The 22,167-nt window shown below is 42.9% G+C and overlaps 1 protein-coding gene across 1 annotated transcript in view; it reads left to right on the forward strand.

Annotated features, from left to right (window-relative positions):
• The window catches only part of LOC126474640 (aminopeptidase N-like), a 196,818-nt gene that overhangs the window by 12,077 nt on the left and 162,574 nt on the right, over positions 1-22,167 (forward strand). The window contains exons 2-4 of the mRNA XM_050102118.1: positions 2,316-2,502; positions 11,021-11,216; positions 17,531-17,637. Of these exons, the coding sequence (XP_049958075.1) occupies positions 2,316-2,502; positions 11,021-11,216; positions 17,531-17,637 (490 nt within the window). The remainder of the gene's footprint in view (positions 1-2,315; positions 2,503-11,020; positions 11,217-17,530; positions 17,638-22,167) is intronic.

The following is a 22,167-nucleotide window of genomic DNA, read 5'->3' on the forward strand; positions in this document are numbered from 1 at the left end:
GTTCTTGTGAATATACTCTTTAACGGAATAAGAGGAGTTGCTGATTCTTGTCTCCTAACTAATTCCTCTAATCTTCATTGCCTCGTTGCTTACGACTTCCTTTGTAAAAAGCTATTTCTTTGCTGTATTTTCTTTCTTCGAATTTTTAGTTATGCTACTCCTTTTTGTTTTTCGTTTTTAACTGTCGTGATATTGGTCTTATTTACATCAGACCATAACCGATAGTCTTCTAAAGTAATTGACAACTTATTCACCATTTTCTGCAGATTATTTTCGACGTCAGCAAGGCTGCACCGGCAACACTTTCCCTTCCACTGCGTACTCGTCATGAAAGAGCAGATGAAAAGGCAATATTTGATCAATAAAAATGTTGAAATAATCATCCTGGTCCATATTCACAGTATACTGAACGAGTGGGATGAAGTCCTAGTACAAAAAAAGCATCACAGAATCATCTCCAACTAGAACTACAGTCCCGACACAGTGCAGGTTAAACCCCACAATAGGACGCTGTTGCGCTGCACGCCTTATGTTATTTGAGAAACGGCAAAATCTTAACTCGTCCAACTACGTTACACACCTCCAGTCAGGTACTTTCCAGTTTCAGTGTTGTTTGGCCCACTGTGCAGCTGTGAGGGATGGCCTTTTAGGTTACCGGACTCCAGATGTCCATTGTTTGTAATTCATTTCGCAATGTTCGCTCGCAAACTGTTTGAGACGGACCTGCACTCATTGACAGCAACAATTCCTGTCGGTTGTGAAACAGGTAGTCATTTACAAGGCGCGGCACTGGAATCTGGCCCCTATTGATCCTTTTCGCAACCACTGTTCTTAATCTGTGTTGCATGATTGCTAATGATAAACCGTTCTTTGTAGCTACATGGAACAGTCCTCGCTGATGCACCAACCTATCGGGCAACTACATTCGCTATGTTGTCATGAGCACGTCCAAACACGATATTTCCTTTCTGCCATTGTGCTATGTCTCAACGTCGACCCATGTCACTGTTCTGATTCTATACACCCGATTTGTACATACACTATCTGATCAAAATATCCGGGCACCACTGTGTAACGCGGAACTGACCACTAGATGTCACGAGAAGCGGACCAGCCAGTATAAAAGTAGGCGTAAAGTGTAGTAGTATCAGCAAAGAAGCAATAACAGTAGAATGGTCGGTTATGACAGCTCAGTTACTTCGAAAGTGGGGTATGCATTTGATATCGCTTGAGTAACAAATCCATCAGGGACATTCAAACCTATCTAATGCTGCTCTAGTCGACTGTTGGTGAGGTGACTGTGAAACGCAAACGAGAAGAAACCACCGCAGGTAAACAAAGACCAGGCAGACCTCATATACTGACGGACAGTGACACTGTAGCACTGCGGAGGCTGGGTGAACAAAATCACATGATATCAGCAGATGGAATCACTCGCGAGGTCCAAAGTGCTACCACCAGTCTGGTGCGTAAAGAAGTAAAAGGAAGAACTAGAATGGTCGAGCAGCTACTTAGAAGCCACACATTTTGGCAGTCAGTTGCTAAACAGTGGGTGACTGGAAACGAGTGATTCGGAGTGAGGAGTCGCGCTCTATTGTCTAACAATCCGATAGTAGGGTTTAGGTTGGCGAATGCTAGGAGAACGTTACCTGCCATCTTGTGTGGTGCCAATGGTTAAGTGCTGAGGAGGAGACATTGTGGACGGGGGTGTTTCCCGTTGTTACTGTGTGGTCCTCTTATTCTGCTTGTTTGTACCAGATTGACAGTGCATTCTGTCGTAAAGCAGCATCCGTGAGCCAATGATTTGTGGACACTAACATTCTTGAAATGGACCAGCCTGCTCAGAGTCCCAGTTTGAATCCAATGGAACACCTTTTGAATGAGTTAGGATATCGAATTGGCTCCAGACCCCAGTGTCAACATCATTACTTTCTGTTGTTTTGGATCTTGAGGAATAACGGGCTGCCATTACGTCACAGACATTCAGACATCTCACTGGAAGTGTGCCCAGAAGTGTTCAAGACCTCATACAGGTTTATGGTAGACACATCTCATATTAATGTTCGCTAATAAGTGCCCAGATTTTTGTTATATGTGCGCACCAGCCCACAGCAGTGACTTAAGTTACCTTTGGAAACTCACATGACCGTCTCGTATCAGTTCTACACCATTTAGAGCATTCCTAAGAGATCAGAGTGCTCTTTTAAGGGTTAGGGTAACATTTCGTCCATAAAGCTTATGGTGATAAAGAACATTCGTGCCTTACCACTCTCCTCATTTTTGCTTTTTACTTATGCTTTCATTAGTTTACACAGGTATTGGTTGGTTTCCGAGTTTCTACATTACATCTCACCTTGGTGTCCAGATGAAAACAGTAGCGACAGCAGCTGCCGTGGCGCTGCTGGTGGCGCTGGCGTCGTCGCCAACGGACGCGCAGAGGCTGCCGGGAGAGAGTTTGCCTCGCTCCTACAAGGTCACGTTCGCGCCTAACCTCAACGAGGGGTAAGTTCTTGGCACTGTCGGTTTTCTTTTAAACTTCCTGACATGCTGGTTTTGGAAAGGAGTGAGCTTCCTGGATAAATTCCACTTTATTATTGGAGGTGCACATGCGTTTCTCTGCAGCTAATTCACATAAATATCCCATGTTTTCATTAGCTGGAAGTATTTAATTCATAGAACAGTCTTTCCTTAATTAGTCTGAGATACACTCTAAGATGAGGAAACCTACGTATCAGAAAGGAGTCATCCAAACAGGACAATAATCCGTAGATGTCGTGTACATTTAAGAACAAACAATGATTACAATTTTAGAAAAAATTGGATGATTTACTGAAGAGAAAAAGCTTCAGAAATTAAGCGATTCAATAATGAGTTGGTCCTTCTCCAGCCCTTGACAAAGAATTTATTCGTCTTGGCACTGATTGATAGATTTGTTGTCCTTCTGAGGGACACTGTGCCAACTTCTGTCCAATTGGCGAGTTAGATCGTCAAAATCTCGAGCTGGTTGGAGGGCCCTGCATATGATGCTCTAAAACTTCTGAATAGCGGAGAGATCTGGCGATCTTGCTGGCCAACACAGAGCAGTAGAAACTCTCGCCCTATCTGAGTGGGCATTATCTTACTGAACTGTAAGCCCAGGATAACTTGACATGAAGGGAAACAAAATGGGGTGTAGAATATCGTCGACACAGCACTGTGCTGTAAGGGTGATGCAAATGACAACCAAATGAGGCCTAACATGAAAAAAATGGCACCCCAAACCATCACTCCCGGTTTTTGGGCAGTATGGTGACGACTGACAGTCTGATTGGTAAGGCTGGTATCCCATCTCTGTACGGGGCATCTCCAGACACATCTTCGACCTGGAGTCTCACTGATTGGAGTTGAATTGTCTACAGTGTTGAGTCCCACTTCGAAATGAACCCAGATGACCAATGGTGATGTGTCTGGGGATCCCCTGGATGTGTGTGAGTCTGTATGTCTGGGATCTCCTCCCATACCCCTGGATCGATTGCAACAAATTTGGCAAAGAAATAGGAAGCCTTGTGAGGATCATCACTACGGAGTTTATAATCTCTTAGCTTCAATAGGACCAGAAATGAAAACATATGTGTTTTTTTCCAGTGCCTAGCACCTAGGCTGTCCTGTAGGAAAGGTAGATTGAGCAGAAATAGTTTCAGCCCACCTTATCAACTTTCTTTGCAGGGCAGCCTACATGTGAGGGGCAGGATACTGTTTTTCCCATCCCCACATATAGGCTGCCCTGAATGGCAGGCATCCTGTGTTGGTGTAGTATTGGCCTGTCTTATCGATCTGCTTTACATGATGATGAGGACAAGAAATGGTTTTTGAGCCCTAAATAATAATAATAATGTCGCGTGATGAGGGCCTCCCGTTGGGTAGACCACTCGCCTGGTGCAAGTCTTCGGATTTGACGTCACTTCGGCGACTTGCGCGTCGATGGGGATGAAATGATGATGATTAGGACAACACAACACCCAGTCCCTGAGCGGAGAAAATCTCCAACCCAGCTGGGAATCGAACCCAGGCCCCTAGGATTGACAGTCTGTCGCGCTGACCACTCAACTACTGAGGGCGGACTTTGAGCCCTAAAATGTAGACTGCCCTGTATGAGAGATGTGTTGTGCTGGAATAGTATCAGCCTAGATGGAGGGATGGATAGGGAGGTATGGAGGCTGGAGGAGATGGATAGAGAGAAGGGGAAAGGAGATGAGGAGGGAGACATGGGCAGGAGATGGACAGAGAGTGGAGGCGGAGAAGATGGTCATCACGGAGAAGGAGCAGAGGAGATGGACATAGAAAAGGTGGGGCAGGAGTGGGCAGAGAAAGGAGGAGGTGGAGATGTATAGAGAGAGGGGGTGGAGGCTCAATACCATTTCTTCCAAATCCACCAGAAACAAACGCAAAATAATTTTATTTAAAAAAGCGGATAAAGTGTCACTAGAAGCCTTCCTAAGAGACAATCTCCATTCCTTCCGAACTGACTATGCAAATGTAGACGAGATGTGTCTCAAATTCAAAGATATAGTAGCAACAGCAATTGAGAGATTCATACCTCATAAATTGGTAAGCGATGCAACTGATCCCCCGTGGTACACGAAACAGGTCCGAACTCTGTTGCAGAGGCAACGGAAAAAGCATGCGAAATTCAGAAGAACGCGAAATCCCGAAGATTGGCTAAAATTTACAGACGCGCGAAATTTGGCAAGGACGAGATGCCTTTAATAGGTTCCACAACGAAACATTGTCTCGAAATTTGGTAGAAAATCCGAAGAAATTCTGGTCGTATGTAAAGTACACAAGCGGCAAGACGCAGTCAATACCTTCGCTGCGCAGTGCCGATGGTACTGTTACCGACGACTGTGCCGCTAAAGCGGAGTTATTGAACGCAGTTTTCCGAAATTCCTTCACCAGGGAAGATGATTGGAATATTCCAGAATTTGAAACACGAACAGCTGCTAGCATGAGTTTCTTAGAAGTAGATACCTTAGGGGTTGCGAAGCAACTCAAATCGCTAGATACGGGCAAGTCTTCAGGTCCAGATTGTATACCGATTAGGTTCCTTTCAGATTACGCTGATACAACAGCTCCCTACTTAGCACTCATGTACAACCGCTCGCTCACCGATAGATCTGTACCTACAGATTGGAAAATTGCGCAGGTCGCACCAGTGTTTAAGAAGGGTAGTAGGAGTAATCCATCTAACTACAGACCTATATCATTGACGTCGGTTTGCAGTAGGGTTTTGGAGCATATACTGTATTCAAACATTATGAATCACCTCGAAGGGAACGATCTATTGATACGTAATCAGCATGGTTTCAGAAAACATCGTTCTTGTGCAACGCAGCTAGCTCTTTATTCGCACGAAGTAATGGCCGCTATCGACAGGGGATCTCAAGTTGATTCCGTATTTCTAGATTTCCGGAAAGCTTTTGACACCGTTCCTCACAAGCGGCTTCTAATCAAGCTGCGGGCCTTTGGGGTATCGTCTCAGTTGTGCGACTGGATTCGTGATTTCCTGTCAGGAAGGTCGCAGTTCGTAGTAATAGACGGCAAATCATCGAGTAAAACTGAAGTGATATCAGGTGTTCCCCAGGGAAGCGTCCTGGGACATCTGCTGTTCCTGATCTATATAAATGACCTGTGTGACAATCTGAGCAGTTCTCTTAGGTTGTTCACAGATGATGCTGTAATTTACCGTCTAGTAAGGTCATCCGAAGACCAGTATCAGGTGCAAAGCGATTTAGAGAAGATTGCTGTATGGTGTGGCAGGTGGCAGTTGACGCTAAATAACGAAAAGTGTGAAGTGATCCACATGAGTTCCAAAAGAAATCCGTTGGAATTCGATTACTCGATAAATAGTATAATTCTCAAGGCTGTCAATTCAACTAAGTACCTGGGTGTTAAAATTACGAACAACATCAGTTGGAAAGACCACATAGATAATATTGTGGGGAAGGCGAGCCAAAGGTTGCGTTTCATTGGCAGGGCACTTAGAAGATGCAACAAGTCCACTAAAGAGACAGCTTACACTACACTCGTTCGTCCTCTGTTAGAATATTGCTGCGCGGTGTGGGATGCTTACCAGGTGGGATTGACGGAGGACATCGAAAGGGTGCAAAAAAGGGCAGCTCGTTTTGTATTATCACGTAGTAGGGGAGAGAGTGTGGCAGATATGATACGCGAATTGGGATGGAAGTCATTACAGCAAAGACGTTTTTCGTCGCGGCGAGATCTATTTACGAAATTTCAGTCACCAACTTTCTCTTCCGAATGCGAAAATATTTTGTTGAGCCCAACCTACATAGGTAGGAATGATCATCAAAATAAAATAAGAGAAATCAGAGCTCGAACAGAAAGGTTTAGGTGTTCGTTTTTCCCGCGCGCTGTTCGAGAGTGGAATAGTAGAGAGATAGTATGATTGTGGTTCGACGAACCCTCTGCCAAGCACTTAAATGTGAATTGCAGAGTAGTCATGTAGATGTAGATGTAGAAAGGGGGAGGAGGAGAGAGGGAGGAGGAGGAGGAGATACAGAGACAGAGGGGAGGAGATAGACGTGGATGGACAGTCATATGGAAGAAGAGGTGGCAATATAGAGGGGAGGGGGAGGAGTTCTTCCTGCATTATGGTCATCAATGATACTCTTTCATGCTCCTATAACATGTTTTCTACTACCATCCACTCACATTCCATTATTTCACATTTAGGTCAGTTGTTTCTTGCCATCCAGTAAATGACTTCATTGGTCCACCCTTCTCCACTGTATTTTCATTACTTTAATTCCAGTCACTTATCTGATTGATTTTTATCTGATTGATTTCTTGGTTTCATATGATTCTTGATAATTTCCAAAATTTTTCTCACCATTTCTGCTGAGCAATCCACGATATTTGAATAGTTTCTGCATTGCAAGTCGATGTCTCATTGACATAAGTCAAAACTTTTAATGATCGAAAACCGCAAATGTTATGTCCACACACATTGAAATCTTCCTTGAAAACTCTATTTAGTTAACGAAAAGTAGAGCAAAACAATTTTAGATTCTAGAATGAAATTTTCACTCTACAGCGGAGTGTGCGCTGATGTGAAACTTCCTGGCAGATTAAAACTGAGTGCCGGACCGAGACTCGAACTCGGGACCTTTACCTTTCGGGAGCAAGTGCTCTACCAACTGAGCTACCCAAGCGCGACTGACGCCCGGTCCTCACAGCTTTACTTCTACCAGTACCTCGTCTCCTACCTTCCAAACTATACAGAAGCTCTCCTGCGAACCTTGCAGAACTAGCACTCCTGAAAGAAAGGATACTGCGGAGACATGGCTTAGCCACAGCCTGGGGGATGTTTCTAGAATGAAATTTTCACTATACAGCGGAGCGTGCGCTGATATGAAACGGGTGCTTGGGTAGCTCATTTGGTAGAGCACTTGCCCGCGAAAGGCAAAGGTCCCGAGTTCGAGACTCGGTCCGGCACACACTTTTAATCTACCAGGAAGTTTCAATTTTAGATTCCTTTTATTTATTTGCCTGTCCCTCCAGAGATATTCAACTATTTTAGATACAAAAACTCATCAACGTGCTTTATGACTTTCTTATTAATTTGTGTTTTTATAGATGCATTACTTATCAGTTACTTTAGTTCTATTATGATCGATTCTCTGGATTACTTTCAAATTTCATTGTCAAAGTTCATCTGGTGTAAAGCAGAACGTCTGGATACTGATTCGGGAGATTTAATATCTGTATGATTAACTTGTGTTCGGTGTCTGTTGTTGACAAAATGTTGTCTTAAAAATGCGTATGGAACTGCATTAAAAAGACGCAAGAGAGTGTTAAAAGAATCATCTCTGCTATTCAGTATGATACATGACTGTTGAAAGTAGCATAACTGTGGTGTCACCGCCAGACACCACACTTGCTAGGTGGTAGCCTTTAAATCGGCCGCGGTCCGTTAGTATACGTCGGACCCGCGTGTCGCTACTATCAGTGATTGCAGACCGAGCGCCGCCACACGGCAGGTCTAGAGAGACTTCCTAGCACTCGCCCCAGTTGTACAACCGACTTTGCTAGCGATGGTTCACTGACAAAATACGCTCTCATTTGCCGAGACGATAGTTAGCAAAGCGTTCAGCTACGTCATTTGCTACGACCTAGCAAGGCGCCATTATCAGTTGCTATTGATCTTGTGATGCATGTACCCCAGACCGACGTTCACCATTAATGGATTAAAGTTAAGTATTCCACCAGGTACGTCCGTTTTTCTAAATTCTAATTTCCTTGTCCTGTTCCAGACCTCACGCCAGCCTGCGTGAGCTAAAACGCGTGCCTTTCGGCTTCCTCTATTATTTAGGTGTTGGCTCTCCTGCCAACCCACAACAATAACTGATGAAACACACATCAGCGCTGTACAAACAAGAGTACTGAGTGCCATAAGCAGAGACACTGAATGAGATCACTTCTGTTGGAATTACATGATATAAAATTCACAAAAAATTGTAAATATATAGTTTGAGTGGAACATGCCTAAATGCACGTAAATAAGGACCCTATATTCATCTTATTTATTCAGCATTAGTGACAATTTAGGAAAAGCGAGTGTATCATGGTTGTTCATAAAGTAGTGACTAGAAAAAAAACAGTAAGTTTTGTTTCCTTCATGTAATGTTGAATGATTATTTGAATTCGTACAGATAAATTTCTTACATTATATGATTTTGTGGCATTTTATGACTTTACCCAGTCAACACATTTTGAGATGTATGAACATATGTGTTCCGTCTTGGATGATGTATAGTATGAAGTATTCACTCTTCCCCCAGAAGAGTTATTAAGTTTCTTTAGATCCATGTAAAACGCAGGTCAGTTTTCATATGAAATATTATTAATTATTTTGTTGCTTTTTATTTTTATGTGCCGCTTCTATTATGGACTAGTTGTTGTCCAAGTTTATCAATATGTTATGTGAATGTCGGTCTCCTTTAAAAAGTTGACTGCCTTCTTAACAACATTCCCCAGGTGTGGCATGCTGGTATATTTTATATTTCCGTTACTATTTTCAAATTAGAATGTGTCCTAGGTTATGATATAATGTAGTTACGGAAAATATTATTTGGCTCTGCGACGGAGGAAACCTTGTAAAATGATAGAAAAGCTTAATGTTGTAACCAAAAGAGCTAAAAATGGAGCAACATGGTCGGAATAATACACTTCTTGTTATTTTATACACAATTACAGAATATGTGGATATACATTCATAAATGTTTTCGGATATAGACTGAGGTGACTAAAGTCATGAGATAGCATGTGGACACATCAGGTGACGGTAGTATCGCATACACAAGGTATAAAAGGGCTGTGCAATGGAGGAGCTGTCATATGTGCTCAGGTGATTCACATGAAAAGGTTTTCTACGTAATTGTGGCCGCAAGACGAGAATTAAATGATAGTTGCAGCTAGATGAATGGGACATTCTATTTCGGATATTGTTAGGAATTTAGTTTTCTGAAATCCACAGTGTGAAGAGTGCGCCGAGAATACCACATTTCAGGCATTACCTCCCACCACAGACAACACAGTGGCCGACGGCCTTCACTTAACGAGTGAGAGCAGGATCGTTTGCATAGAGTTTTCGGTGCTAACATACTAGCAACACGGCCTGAAATAACCGCAAAAAATCATTGTGGGACGTACGAGGACTGTATACATTAGGACACTACGGCGAAATTTTGTGTTAATGGGCTATCGTAGCAGACGACCGACGTGTGTTCCTTTGCTAGCAGCACTTCGCTTTCAACACCTCTCGTGAGTTACTGACCATATCGGTTACACCCTAGACGACTAGAAAATCGTGGGCTGCCCAGGTGAATACTGACTGCAGTAGGTAATAATTAATGGTCGGGTTCGAGTGCGGCACGGATCCCACGAATTCATGAACCCATGTTGTCAACAAGGCCCTGTGCAAGCTTGTGGTGGCTCAAAGATGGTGTGGGCTGCCTTTACATGGCACTGGCTGGGTCTTCTGGTCAAACTGATCCGATCACTGACTGGAAACGATAATATTGAGCAACTTGCATGCCGTTTGCAGACATTCATTGGCTTCATGTTCCCAGGCAACGATGGAATTTTTATGGATGACAGTGCTCCATGTCACCGGGCCACAATTGTCGGCGACTGGTTTGAGGAACTTTCTGGACAGTTCAAGCGAATTATTTGGCCACCCAGATCGGCCGACATGAATCCCATAGAACATTTATGGGTCATAATCGAGAGGTCACTTCATGCACAAAATCCTGCACCGGTAACACTTTGGCAATTATGAACAGTTGTACAGGCAGCATGGCCCAATATTTCTGCAGGGGACTTACAGCGACTTGTTGAATACAAACCGCTTCGAGTTGGTACAATGCGCCATGCGAAGGGAGGTCCGACACGATATTAGGAGGTATCCAATGATTTTTGACACCTCATTATACTTTGACCATCTTCCGATCAAATGCGTCACAGGAGGCACTTGGCCAACAACGCATTTACACCATACGTTTTCCTCAACCGGAAAAAAAACTGTTTAATTGCCAGCTGACGCCTACAACATATATAATCTGAAGATAATGACCAAACCACGGTATAACTATAGGCGTATTCCGCGATTGTGTCTAAAATGACAAATGTATGTAATTCATCAAAAACTTTTCTCCACAGGCAGAATGTCATTTTATTTTCAAAATTGTCTGAATCGCCATCATATATGAATGAAACTCAAGTTATTTGTGATGGAAGGTGGAGCTTACATATACTTTACATTAACTTACTACGCAGTGCAGTATTTTTTTCCTGCCTGAATCTATGTTGCTTTTAGAGCAACTACGTTACATGTCCCCGAAACCACTGAGGACGTCACTATGCTCTCAAAAAGAAAAGTTTATATTTTAAAGAATGGAGCTCTTTGTCTGTGCCAATTCACATTAGACGCCCGATTCTTGTTTTTTTTTTTTTTTTTTAGGGAACAACCGTTCAGATTTTACGGCTCTACCTTCATAGAGGTGGAAGTTGTGCGCGACACGCCCACACTCACGATGCACGCAGACGTCGACATAGTGACTGTGTCCGTCATGTTGACCAATGGTACCCTCATCGGCGCCAGTCACGAACCGCTGCAGGACGGCAGCAACTTCCTCGTCATCACCCTCCAAGAGCAGGTGAGTGTCTCCATAGGATTTACAAAAACAAACAGCTCTCTTACCTGTGCAGTTCAGCGAAAATTCAGTCCAGTATAGAAAATATTTGTTACTATGTAATTTCAGTTACTTTTACAGAACTTTAAAAATTTAGTTATATCTCGTCTTCCATATGTACCCCTGAAGCGTGTTTGATTGGCGGTTTAGTTTGCGAAATAACGACGTAATCCAGGCTTCTATCGAACACCTGCGTTGAATTTTTTGCCTCTGGTATGATAAACAAACCAGCTGAAACATTCGGTGGGAAATTATTTTTAAGTATAGTACAAGTACGTACAGTACAAGGACGAAATTCAAACAACACTCCAAAACACAGACGATGACAAAGTAAGATGAAGTCGTGCGGCATGAATCGCTGGGAGACCCAATATGGCAATTTCAGCCACGTAACTGGAAATTTTTTCGCTATCCTTCGCGCACACAGGCAACTTTCCTTTGTGAAGTATGAGACCTGTGTGCGTACGAGCATCTGTTAGGTATAGGTCACTATAATGTATGTGTGTATGTGTGTGTGTGTGTGTGTGTGTGTGTGTGTGTGTGTGTGTGTAGTGTCATGTTCATGCTGGAGATATGTTCATGCTTTAGATGATGAGAGAAGAGAAAGGCTGAAACGCTGTGCCAGCACACAGCCCTCTCCTCTCGAAGAGAACCATGGGGGACCGCCGAACTTGTCGTCCCCGTTCGACGGACGGATCACCATCAAGGTCATATGCCCTCACTTCATGAGACAATGCGGAGAAGTTTGGCATCAAAACCAGGTTACTGGCCCAAAGCCTGATGATAGGGAACTTAACGCCACCACCTCTACTTCCCCCTGCTGGTGAAATACTGGCAGTAAAAATTTCCTCCACCACCAGTATTCGAACCGGTTTACCTGTGGCTCGAGTGCCAATGCGGAGTTTGTTTTTTTTTGTTTTTTTTTTTTTGTTATCTCATTTTCGTTCGTTGCATCTGCTTGGGGCGGACGTCGCAAGACACCCGTTTCAGTTCGTCGTTGATCCATTAACTTAGTTTTTCTTACTAAACCGGCACGCTGGGGTGTACAAGAAAATAGACTTCTCAATGGACGAAATATTCTTTCTTTTGCTTACGCCTTTTTCCCGCAGGTACGCAGGGTCGGCATGGTTAATCGGAATTGGCAATGTTAGATTAAAGGTGGCCGGATGCCCTTCCTGCCGCCACCTCGGACCTCCCGGGACGGAATTAGTGTACCCCAAATGACTGCGACTAGTGTAGTCCATGGAATAATGCGAAAGTGTCCATAGGTCTGCATGCCATGTAACTGAGGCGGGATGTGGGGACCAGCCCGGTATTCACCTAGGGGGATGTCGAAAACCGCCTAAAAACCACATCCAGGCTGGCCGGCACATCGACTGTCGCCGTTAATCTGCCGGGCGGATCTCAATGCACGAAATATGCACTGCAATAAAAAACTTAAAAACGGAAAATCTCCAGGGCATGACGGCACAGTTAATGAATTAATAAGATAGGTGGGCAAGAACAATATCAACAACTTAGTACTTTATTTTACAGTATTATGAAGGAAAGTAGTATACCGAGCTAATGGAAAGAAAGCATTGCAATTGCAGTATATAAAAAGGGAGATAAACAATTACCCTGCTGGATACCATCTAAGAACTGGTAACATGAGTAATCAGAGACACATAACAGAATGACATAAAAGTAAACGAAGAACAGCAAGGTTTCAGGAAAAACAGAGGCACAATAGATGATATTTACGTGCCAAGACAGATTGTCGGGAAATCCAGAGTTTGACAACTCTTATACAAGTCTCGCAAAATGGCCACAACGAGAAAATTCGAGAATTTATTCCCGCTTTCCACTCTTGAATGGATCAGGGAAGGGGGGATCAGTTAATGGTATCAGAAGTACCCTAGGCGAACACGATCAGGTGGCAAGCGGGTATTGATGGAGATGTAGAATAATCCAGCCTATCAGTGTCAAAAGCCTTTGTTTAGATTAGAAAAAAAGATATAACTCACGTCTTAATCGACAAGACAGTGCGAGAGAGCATGGTCAAAATCATAGAAGATAGGTGCATGATGTACTACAATGAGAATTAAAACATGCGAATGATTGGCAGGTGAAAAATAATAATAGATGAAGGAAGCATGGAAGGAAAGTCATTAAGCCCACCCCAGTTTAATAATAGTTTTTATCATTGATGACGTAATAGAGAAAGCAGAATATTAAATGTATATATTATAGTCGTCCAGAGTAGCCGAGCGGTTCTAGGCGCTACAGTCTGGAACCGCGCGACCGCTACGGTCGCAGGTTCGAATCCTGCCTCGGGCATGGTTGTGTGTGATGTCCTTAGGTTAGATAGGTTTAAGTAGTTCTAAGTTCTAGGGGAGTGATGACCTCATAAGTTAAGTCCAATAGTGCTCAGATCCATTTGAACCATTTTTTTTTTTGTATATATTATATACACTGAAGAGCCAAAGAACCTGGTATCCCTGCCCAGTATCGTGTAGGGCCCCCGCGAACACAAAGAAAAGCCGCAGCATGACGTGACATGAACAGAAGTAGTGCTGGAGGGAATTGATACCTTGAATAGTGCAGGGCTGTCCATAAATTCGTAAGAGTACGAGAGAGTGCAGATCTCTTCTGAACAGCACGTCTCAAGGCATCCCAGATATGCTCAATAATGTTCATGTCTGGGGAGTTTGGTGGCCAGCGGAACTGTTTAAATTCAAAGGAGCGTTCTTAGAGCCACTTTGCAGCAATTCTGGAAGTGTGGTGTGTCGCATTGTCCTTCTGTAATTTCCCAAGTCCGTCGGAACGCACAATGGACATGAGTATATGCAGATGATCAGACAGGGTGCTTACGTACGTGTCACCTGTCACAGTCTTATCTAGACGTATCAGGGGTCCGATATCACTCCAACTGCACGCGTCTCGCATAATTACAGAACCTCTACCAGCTTGAACAGTCCCCTGCTGACATGCAGGTCCATGGATTCATGAGGTTGACTCTATAGCCGTACAAGTCCACCCGTTCGATATAATTTGAAACGACACTCGTCCGTCCAGGCAACATGTTCCCAATCATCATTAGTCCAACGTCGGTGTTGACCGGCCCAGGCGAGGCGTGAACCTTTCTGTTATGTAGTCGTCAAGGGAACACGAGTGGGTCTTCGGCTCCGAAAGCCCATATCGATGAAGTTTCATTGAGTGTTTCGCACACTGATACTTGATGGCCCAACATTGAAATCTGCAGCAGTTTACCGAAGGGTTGCACTTCTGTCTCGTTAAACGATGCCGGCCGGAGTGGCCGTGCGGTTCTAGGCGCTACAGTCTGCAACCGAGCGATCGCTACGGTCGCAGGTTCGAATCCTGCCTCGGGCATTGATGTGTGTGATGTCCTTAGGTTAGTTAGGCTTAATTATTTCTATGTTCTAGGCGACTGATGACCTCAGAAATTAAGTCGCATAGTGCTCAGAGCCATTTCGTTAAGCGATTCTCTTCAGTCGTCGTCGTTCCCGGTCTTACATGATCTTTTTTCCGACAGCAGAGATGTCGGAGATCTGATGTTTTACCAGATTCTTTATATTCATGGTACACTCGCGAAATGGTCGTCCGGGAAAATCCTCACTTCATTGCTGCCTCGGAGATGTTGTGTCCCTTCATTCGTGCGCCGACTATAACACCACGTTCAAAGTCACTTAAATCTTGATAACCTACCATTGTAGCAGCAGTATCCGATCTAACAACTGTGCCAGACAATTTTCTTATACAGGCGTTGCCGACCGCAGCACCGTATTTTGCCCGGTTACGTACCCCTGTATTTGAATACCCATGCCTATATCAGTTTATTTGGCGCTTCAGTATATTATTTTAATGATGCTGTACTGATAGCAGATAATATGGATAATTTTCACTGGTTAATTCACCAATTCAGTAAAAGAGCTAAGCAGTATAACATGGAAATCTCATCTAAATATCAAAGAGTATGGTAACATCAAAATCATCTGTAGATTTAAATTAGAAGCACATGAAGTGTCAACTGAATAAGTGATGAGCTTTAATTATGTAGGGAGTTATCACCAGCCATAAAAACGTAACCACGAAAACGATTAAGCATGTGACAGAGGCCGTAAGGGTAGCCGGATGCCTGCAAAATACTGTATGGAGAAACAAATTTGTGCGCAAATGAGGGCAAAATAAAAATATATAAAAGCAATGAGGTGTCCTACTATGACCTATGCAGAAGAAACTACAGCGGAAACGACAAGATAAAAGTTTACAGCAGGGGAAGTGAAGGTACTAAAATACATCCAAGGAGTAACCATGTGAGACCATAGAACAAATATATCGATAAGGGATCTGTTTAAATGATGAAGACAAGATTAGAGGATTGGAAGGTTGATGTGGGAAGGATGGACCCCGAGAAACCAGTTAAAATTTGTAAGCGTGGACGACCGAAGTGGAAACGTCTACCCAAATGATCACTCAAAATATGGGATAACAGTTGGTCCAATACATCAGGGGAAACCCTAATCAGCAGAAGGAGATCCTGCTCCGCATTTAATACGCCTTATGGGTTAACGACGAGGGCTGGTAAGATAGGCAGTCTGGTTGTAGTTTATAGGAGGTTGCCGACAGCCACCTATATGAATACCAGGCTAGTATCGACGTCTTGCCTCAGTTACACGCTACGCAAACAATTGGTAAACGTCCTCACACTTTAATTTCAGATTCACTGTAGATGTAAACAGATGGGATGCACAAATTCGGTGCATGGGGTGGGGAGGGGGAGTGGGGGGGGGCGGTCACGGCATTAGGAATGGCATCTGAATACCAACTGCCATTAAAACAGGCAGTAACACGTGGCTTATGACAAATGCAGGCCCCACTGAAAAACGGAAGCAGATGAGGAAGTGGGAAGAAGACAAATAAAGGAGATTGTGTCATACATGACATTACCAGACAACAACCGAACGAAGTGACGCAGTGGTTAGACACTGGACTCGCATTCGGGAGGACGACGGTTCAATCCCGCGTCCGGCCATCCTGATTTAGGTTTTCCGTGATTTCCCTAAATCGCTCCAGGCAAATGCCGGGATGGTTCCTTTCAAAGGGCACGGCCGACTTCCTTCCCTGTCCTTCCCTAATCCGATGAGACCGATGACCTCGCTGTCTGGCCTCCTTCCCCAAAACAACCAACCAACCAGACAACAGGAACAATACTAGGCGTGACGATGAGCAAAAGACTATTCATATATGATGAACACCATGAGAGCTCACTGCACACGACAACATCCACTCCGTTGTCAGCATCTTGACCTTCGAAACTTCTGAATGGCGTCTGGTGATCAGTCTGCTGTGAGTTATTAAATTACAACAAAAAAATGCGAACTAGAGAAAGATGTGTAAAAAGTGTAAACGTTACATAAAAACTTGAGAAAGAAAAGCTGACCACAGAGAAGCTGCAATATGACTTTATTTAGTATGTGAGTAGTTTCGGTAGTATTATCGTATAATGGTCGACGCAATCAAATTATACTGCTTGATAGTACGAGCCATTGTAATCTTATTCTACGATGGCAGTGTTTTACCCAGCGAAACAGTGTGATTTGATTGTATCGACCAGAAGAACATAATATTATCGAAACAAGTCGTTGAATAAGTGAAGTCTTCCATATTTACGTACTTCGAAGCTCAGAAGAACCAACTACTGAAAATATGTGAAACAAATCACATTCATAATTGAGACTTATAATCTGGCAAGTAAGTTAATTTCAATGTCGAAGCACAAGAATAATAATTTACATCACCCTAATGATACAGCTAAGTGTACTTGATAAACTTTAAAATATATTTCAACTCAGTAATTTTTATTCCAAAAACGAATCTGTTTCTTAGCTGTAGACGCTCTCTGTTCTAGACGACACACAAACGGAATATAGCGTGACGCCAATATTTTGAAGTTCAAATTTCCTAATAATCGTTACCAAACGAAGCGACACAGTCATTAAAACGCTATGGTCGTAATCGTGGTACAAATCACTAGGTATCATTTATTTTTAGGTTTCCTGTGATTTCCTTATATAACCTCGGGAAAATGCTCTGATCTCTTGAAATATGCCACAAGTGCTCTATTCGTTGTTTTCCTCAAGCTGTGCTTTAACCTCTAACGACTGCCGTGTCGACCAGATTCTACGCTTCAACCTGCCTTACTTTCTGGCGATTACTAAGCTACGTGTTTGGACAGAGGGTGGAGATACCAACAAAATTTGTGGCTCTTGTCGCAGGTTTTTGCCGGTGACCGATTGACTGTGGTCCTCGAATTCGTTGGTGATGTTCGTGAGCGGTACAACGGCTTCTACCGCAGCTCGTACGAGCAAGATGGAGAGACCAGGTGAGTAGCAATTCGGCAAAAATTCTTTGAATGTTACACACTGCCGAAAAAACCTAGACGATGGAGTTCAAAGTGTACAGTACTTACAAATAAAACATACTGTCAGCAGATGTTTTATGGGAATAGTTATAGCGCGTCATTCAATAGCACAAAAGCATTAAAAAATTCTGCTGATTGTTACTGAACATGTGATGCTACTACCAGCCTAGTAGCAATTCGTTACCATGCATCCGGCCACTACGGCCGGCGGGCCTGTCTCATGAAGAGCCACATGAACTTGGTTAGCTTGAGCGAAGTTCCTTCAGACTGGTGTGGTGTGCGGCGTACTCCCCAGCAGTGAAACACAGAGTAAGAGCGGGTGTGTGGAGGACGCTGCGCTGCGCTCCCCATGTGGTGTTACTTTGCAGGTAATGTTCCTGATGCATATCTTCTGTCAAGCGTTTGTACATTGTAGTCGAAATAGTAAAGCACGATCAAACTTTGGTTTACTAGGCTTTGGGTTGGACACAGTGATTTAGATTTCGTCTTTTACAGGCGATGTTCAGCTCTTCTTGCCTCCTTATTGCGCACGTGGAAACCACAAACTTCCGTTTTATGCGGGTGGGTTTCAAGTGGTTGTCGTCATAGTAGATGATAAGGTCTTCGAGAGCACATTTTGATTTGGATTCTTCTTCTTCAAATGTCGTTCCCTGAGCAGCGACAGCTGTGTCATCTGTATAGATTTTTGTTCATTTACTCATTGATGTAAATTGTCTGATAGACAGCAAAGTTAAATTTGAAAACAAACTGCAAAAGTTTCTCTTTGAAAATTCCTTCTTTCCCGCAGTAGAATTTCTATTTTCGTAATGTGTAAAAGGTGGTGGGTGGGAAATACCAACTCATATCTGTATTTGAAAACCTTGTAAATCAGCATGTAGCCATATTTACGCATGAATGAGTAATGTGAATATAAAAAGATTTACTCCACATCATTACAATTAATCGTACAAACGATCAGACTAACTATTAATCAATGCTTTGGACCAGAAAGATGGCGCACATTTGGCGAATATCCCCCAGAGTAGTGCCGGAAGATTTTGTACAATGGCGGCGTATTGAACAGGAAAGGAGAGCGAGGTCTTCGAGTTCAAACTCGCTCATAAAGACAATATAAGGCCCTCATCTAGAAATCAACCTTAACCTTAATAGGAAAGTAAACACAGAAACGTTTTACTGTCGTTCGTGCATTAAGAAAGGTAAAATAGGGGGTTGGGGATGGGCTATTGTGTTCAGGTACCAACTGGATTGACAACGTAGGCTGGGGAGGTGGAGGCGGGTGCAAAGGTCTCTCTGAAGGCGCCGATGAAAACATTCCAACGTTCTTCGTGATCGCACATGAGGCACTTCTACACAGGCAGTGTGGTAACAACGGTTTCCATGAAAGATGAGCATTTCCTGGAAAAGATATGCAAGTTAATTGTGATGTAAAACACGAAATAGTAGCCGTTCTGTATAGTTTCCGTGGCGATTCACGAAAATTCCGTACGCACTTCTTGACATTCGGATAACATCTGCGTCGCGTCCCAAATCTTCACCAACGATTATAACTGTTGTCCGGGAAAGCGTAATTCCAGTAAGCAGATAAATTCTCTGTGTCCAGTAAATCTCGTGCAAATTGTTCTTACGGTTTCTCGCACTCTCAACGTACTTTTGTGCGATTTTATGATCACAGCTTGTTCATATGAAATTCGTTGATAATACACACAATTCTTAGCATGTTTCCTATGTTCACAAATTCATATCTACATGCGCATACATACACAAAATTCCACCGTATAGTGCATGGCGGAGGGTACCACGTACCACCACTAGTCATTTCCTTTCCTGTTCCACTCGCAAACAGAGCGAAGGGAAAGCAACTGGTTCTATGCCTCCGTACGCGCGCTAATTCTCTTAGCTTCATTGCCTTTACTCGCAGAGTACGTTTGCCACAGTAGAATACTCCTGCAATCAGCTTCAGATGCTGGTTCTCTAAATTTTCTCAATAGTGTCTCGTGAGAAGAACGTTGTCTTCCCTAAAAAGATTCCCATTTGGGTCCTGGAAGTTTCTTCGTACACTCTCGTGTTGAGCGAACATAGCGGTAAAACATCAAGGAGTCCTCTTCTGAATTGCTTCGATGTCTTCCTTTAATCAGATCTGTTGCGGTTCCCAAACACCAAGCATTATTGAAGAAAACTTTTTCCACGTCATTTTGTATCCTCTTATAGACACTTAGCGACGATCCTTCGCGTACTCCACAGCCGCAGATCGCTGCTCAACCTGTCCGTCAGAGGGCAACGTAATCGTTTCGAGTACTTGAAAAGTCTTCTAACCGCTAAGACATATACATTCCGTATCCTCGTATCTTCGTTAATAGTCGTCAGTGGGGTACCGTATCAACTTTTTCCGGAAATCCAAGAATATGGAATCTGCCTGCTGCCCTTCATCTATGGTTCACAGGATATCACGTGAGAAAAGGGCAAGCTGAGTTTCGCACGAGCGATGGTTTCTAAATCTGTGAAAGAAGGGCAACCAACATTCAAGACTTCCTTGAAACCTCTTTCGAATTGATTACAATCTGCGGTTCGTTTGTTGGAACAGTGAAATACAAGTGTGTCATTAGTTGGGCAAGATCGGTTGCCAATTAACACGTACATGCTAATTGCCGAGGTGGAAACACACAGAGAGAAACCGAATTAGAGAAAATAACATTTTTACAGTTTCAATTGGATTGATACAGTATCCAGTTATTAAAGTGTAGTTAATCAGGAGTTTTCTACGATTACAAATGAAGTGCAAGATGCAGAAAGGGCACATGTAATAAAATTCGAAATTTTCGTTTCTTTGCCTCAACAGATAGCTGCAGTGTAACTCCATGCACTATGTAGAAGAATCAGACATATAACTACTGGAACATGCTTTCTCTGGTTGTTAATTACCTTGAAAGATGCCGAATGGACATATTTACAACAGCTGTTCCATTTCTGCACAATGGGGAATTGGCTATTTTTTTATGGAAAGCTTGATTGCATGCATGTCACTTCTGATTTTGTACCACTGTTCCTATTGTATGTTCACCATGAAGTAATTTGCAAGAGAACTCCTAGTGAAGTTTGCAGCGTTTTGTTGGACAACATTCACCAAAATAGTAAAGAGCAAAATGTGCAGCATCTAATATTGTTCAGTGACACATATACTGCGCAAAATGTAAAACATACACTGGTTCTGCCGGCCACTGTGGCCGAGCGGTTCTAGTCGCTTCATTCCGGAACCGCGGGGCTGCTACGGTCGCAGGTTCGAATCCTGCCTCGGACATGGATGTGAGTGATGTCCTTAGGTTAGTTAGGTTTAAGTAGTTCTAAGTCCAGGGAACTGATGACCTCAGATGTCAAATCCCATAGTGCTTAAAGCAATTTGAAGCATACACTGGTTCGTTTTCTGCTTAATACGGCTGGTAATAATACGTTAAAAGCTATAACCATTTTCCTCTACGAGGATATTACATTCTGCTCTAAGACAGAGACTCTGAGGCTATTAAACGGCTCATCATAAAGTGTGACAGAATGTGTACAGTAGAAGAATACTCTGAGATTATGAAAAAGGGCTGTGCGTCTTGACTTTTATCTATCAAAGTGGTGAATTTAGATGATATTCTATCTTTCAAGAAATGATGGACGACGCTTCATAAAAAGGTATGTCTGTCAGATGAGACAGCAGGAAGAAGTATTCCTGAGATAAATAAAAGTACTTCTCAGTTGTCATAATTGAAGCATACTGCATATGAATGCTGCTGAGTATATTGGTGGGCTAGTCAAGTACACATTCTGTCTTAAATGCAGCAACGCTCGTACTTCATGAGAAGCACACATCACCGGTATTGTTTCAATAAAGAAAGTGTAAGATCTGCAAAAACTTGCACAACACATTCTTGCAGAACACAGTGAGTTTTGTGACTTTTCAAATGGCCCATGACAAACATAGGAGAAGACGACAATAAATGAGAAGAAAAAATGGCCTTGATAACTCTTTCAATACTTTTGTCTGAAGATTCATACGTATTAGGTTTTCTCGCTTTCTAAGCCTATCGTATGAAGCCACATTATAAAAGCTTTCTCTGGCAGTTATTATTCATTTCATTACAATTTTTGAAATTGTTATGATCGTAAAAGTGATACTTAGCAAAAAGGCCACGTGTACAACATACTGATGCACAATAATTGCCTTATATGTTACACGTCTGAGTAGTTCTCCTTTCATTATTGTGACAAAACATACTTGAAAAGCTACTGAAAAGTTTTAAGTGCAGAATTTGTGTTTCAAACATTCTGTGAAATTTTTTGGTGTCTCCTTTCACATTTAATTGAGATATCTTTAGCGTTTGCTTCTACAAATATGGTAACTCAAAATGGTTTGTCTTTGCTTGTGGCAGTTTGTGAAGTGTGGAATGGGCATAACTTTTTTTTCGCGTAAACGTGAGTCACTAGCCATGTGGATTCCACAGCAGAAAGTGT

This window comes from Schistocerca serialis, chromosome 4 (genome assembly GCF_023864345.2).
Source record: "Schistocerca serialis cubense isolate TAMUIC-IGC-003099 chromosome 4, iqSchSeri2.2, whole genome shotgun sequence".
NCBI lineage: Eukaryota > Metazoa > Arthropoda > Insecta > Orthoptera > Acrididae > Schistocerca > Schistocerca serialis.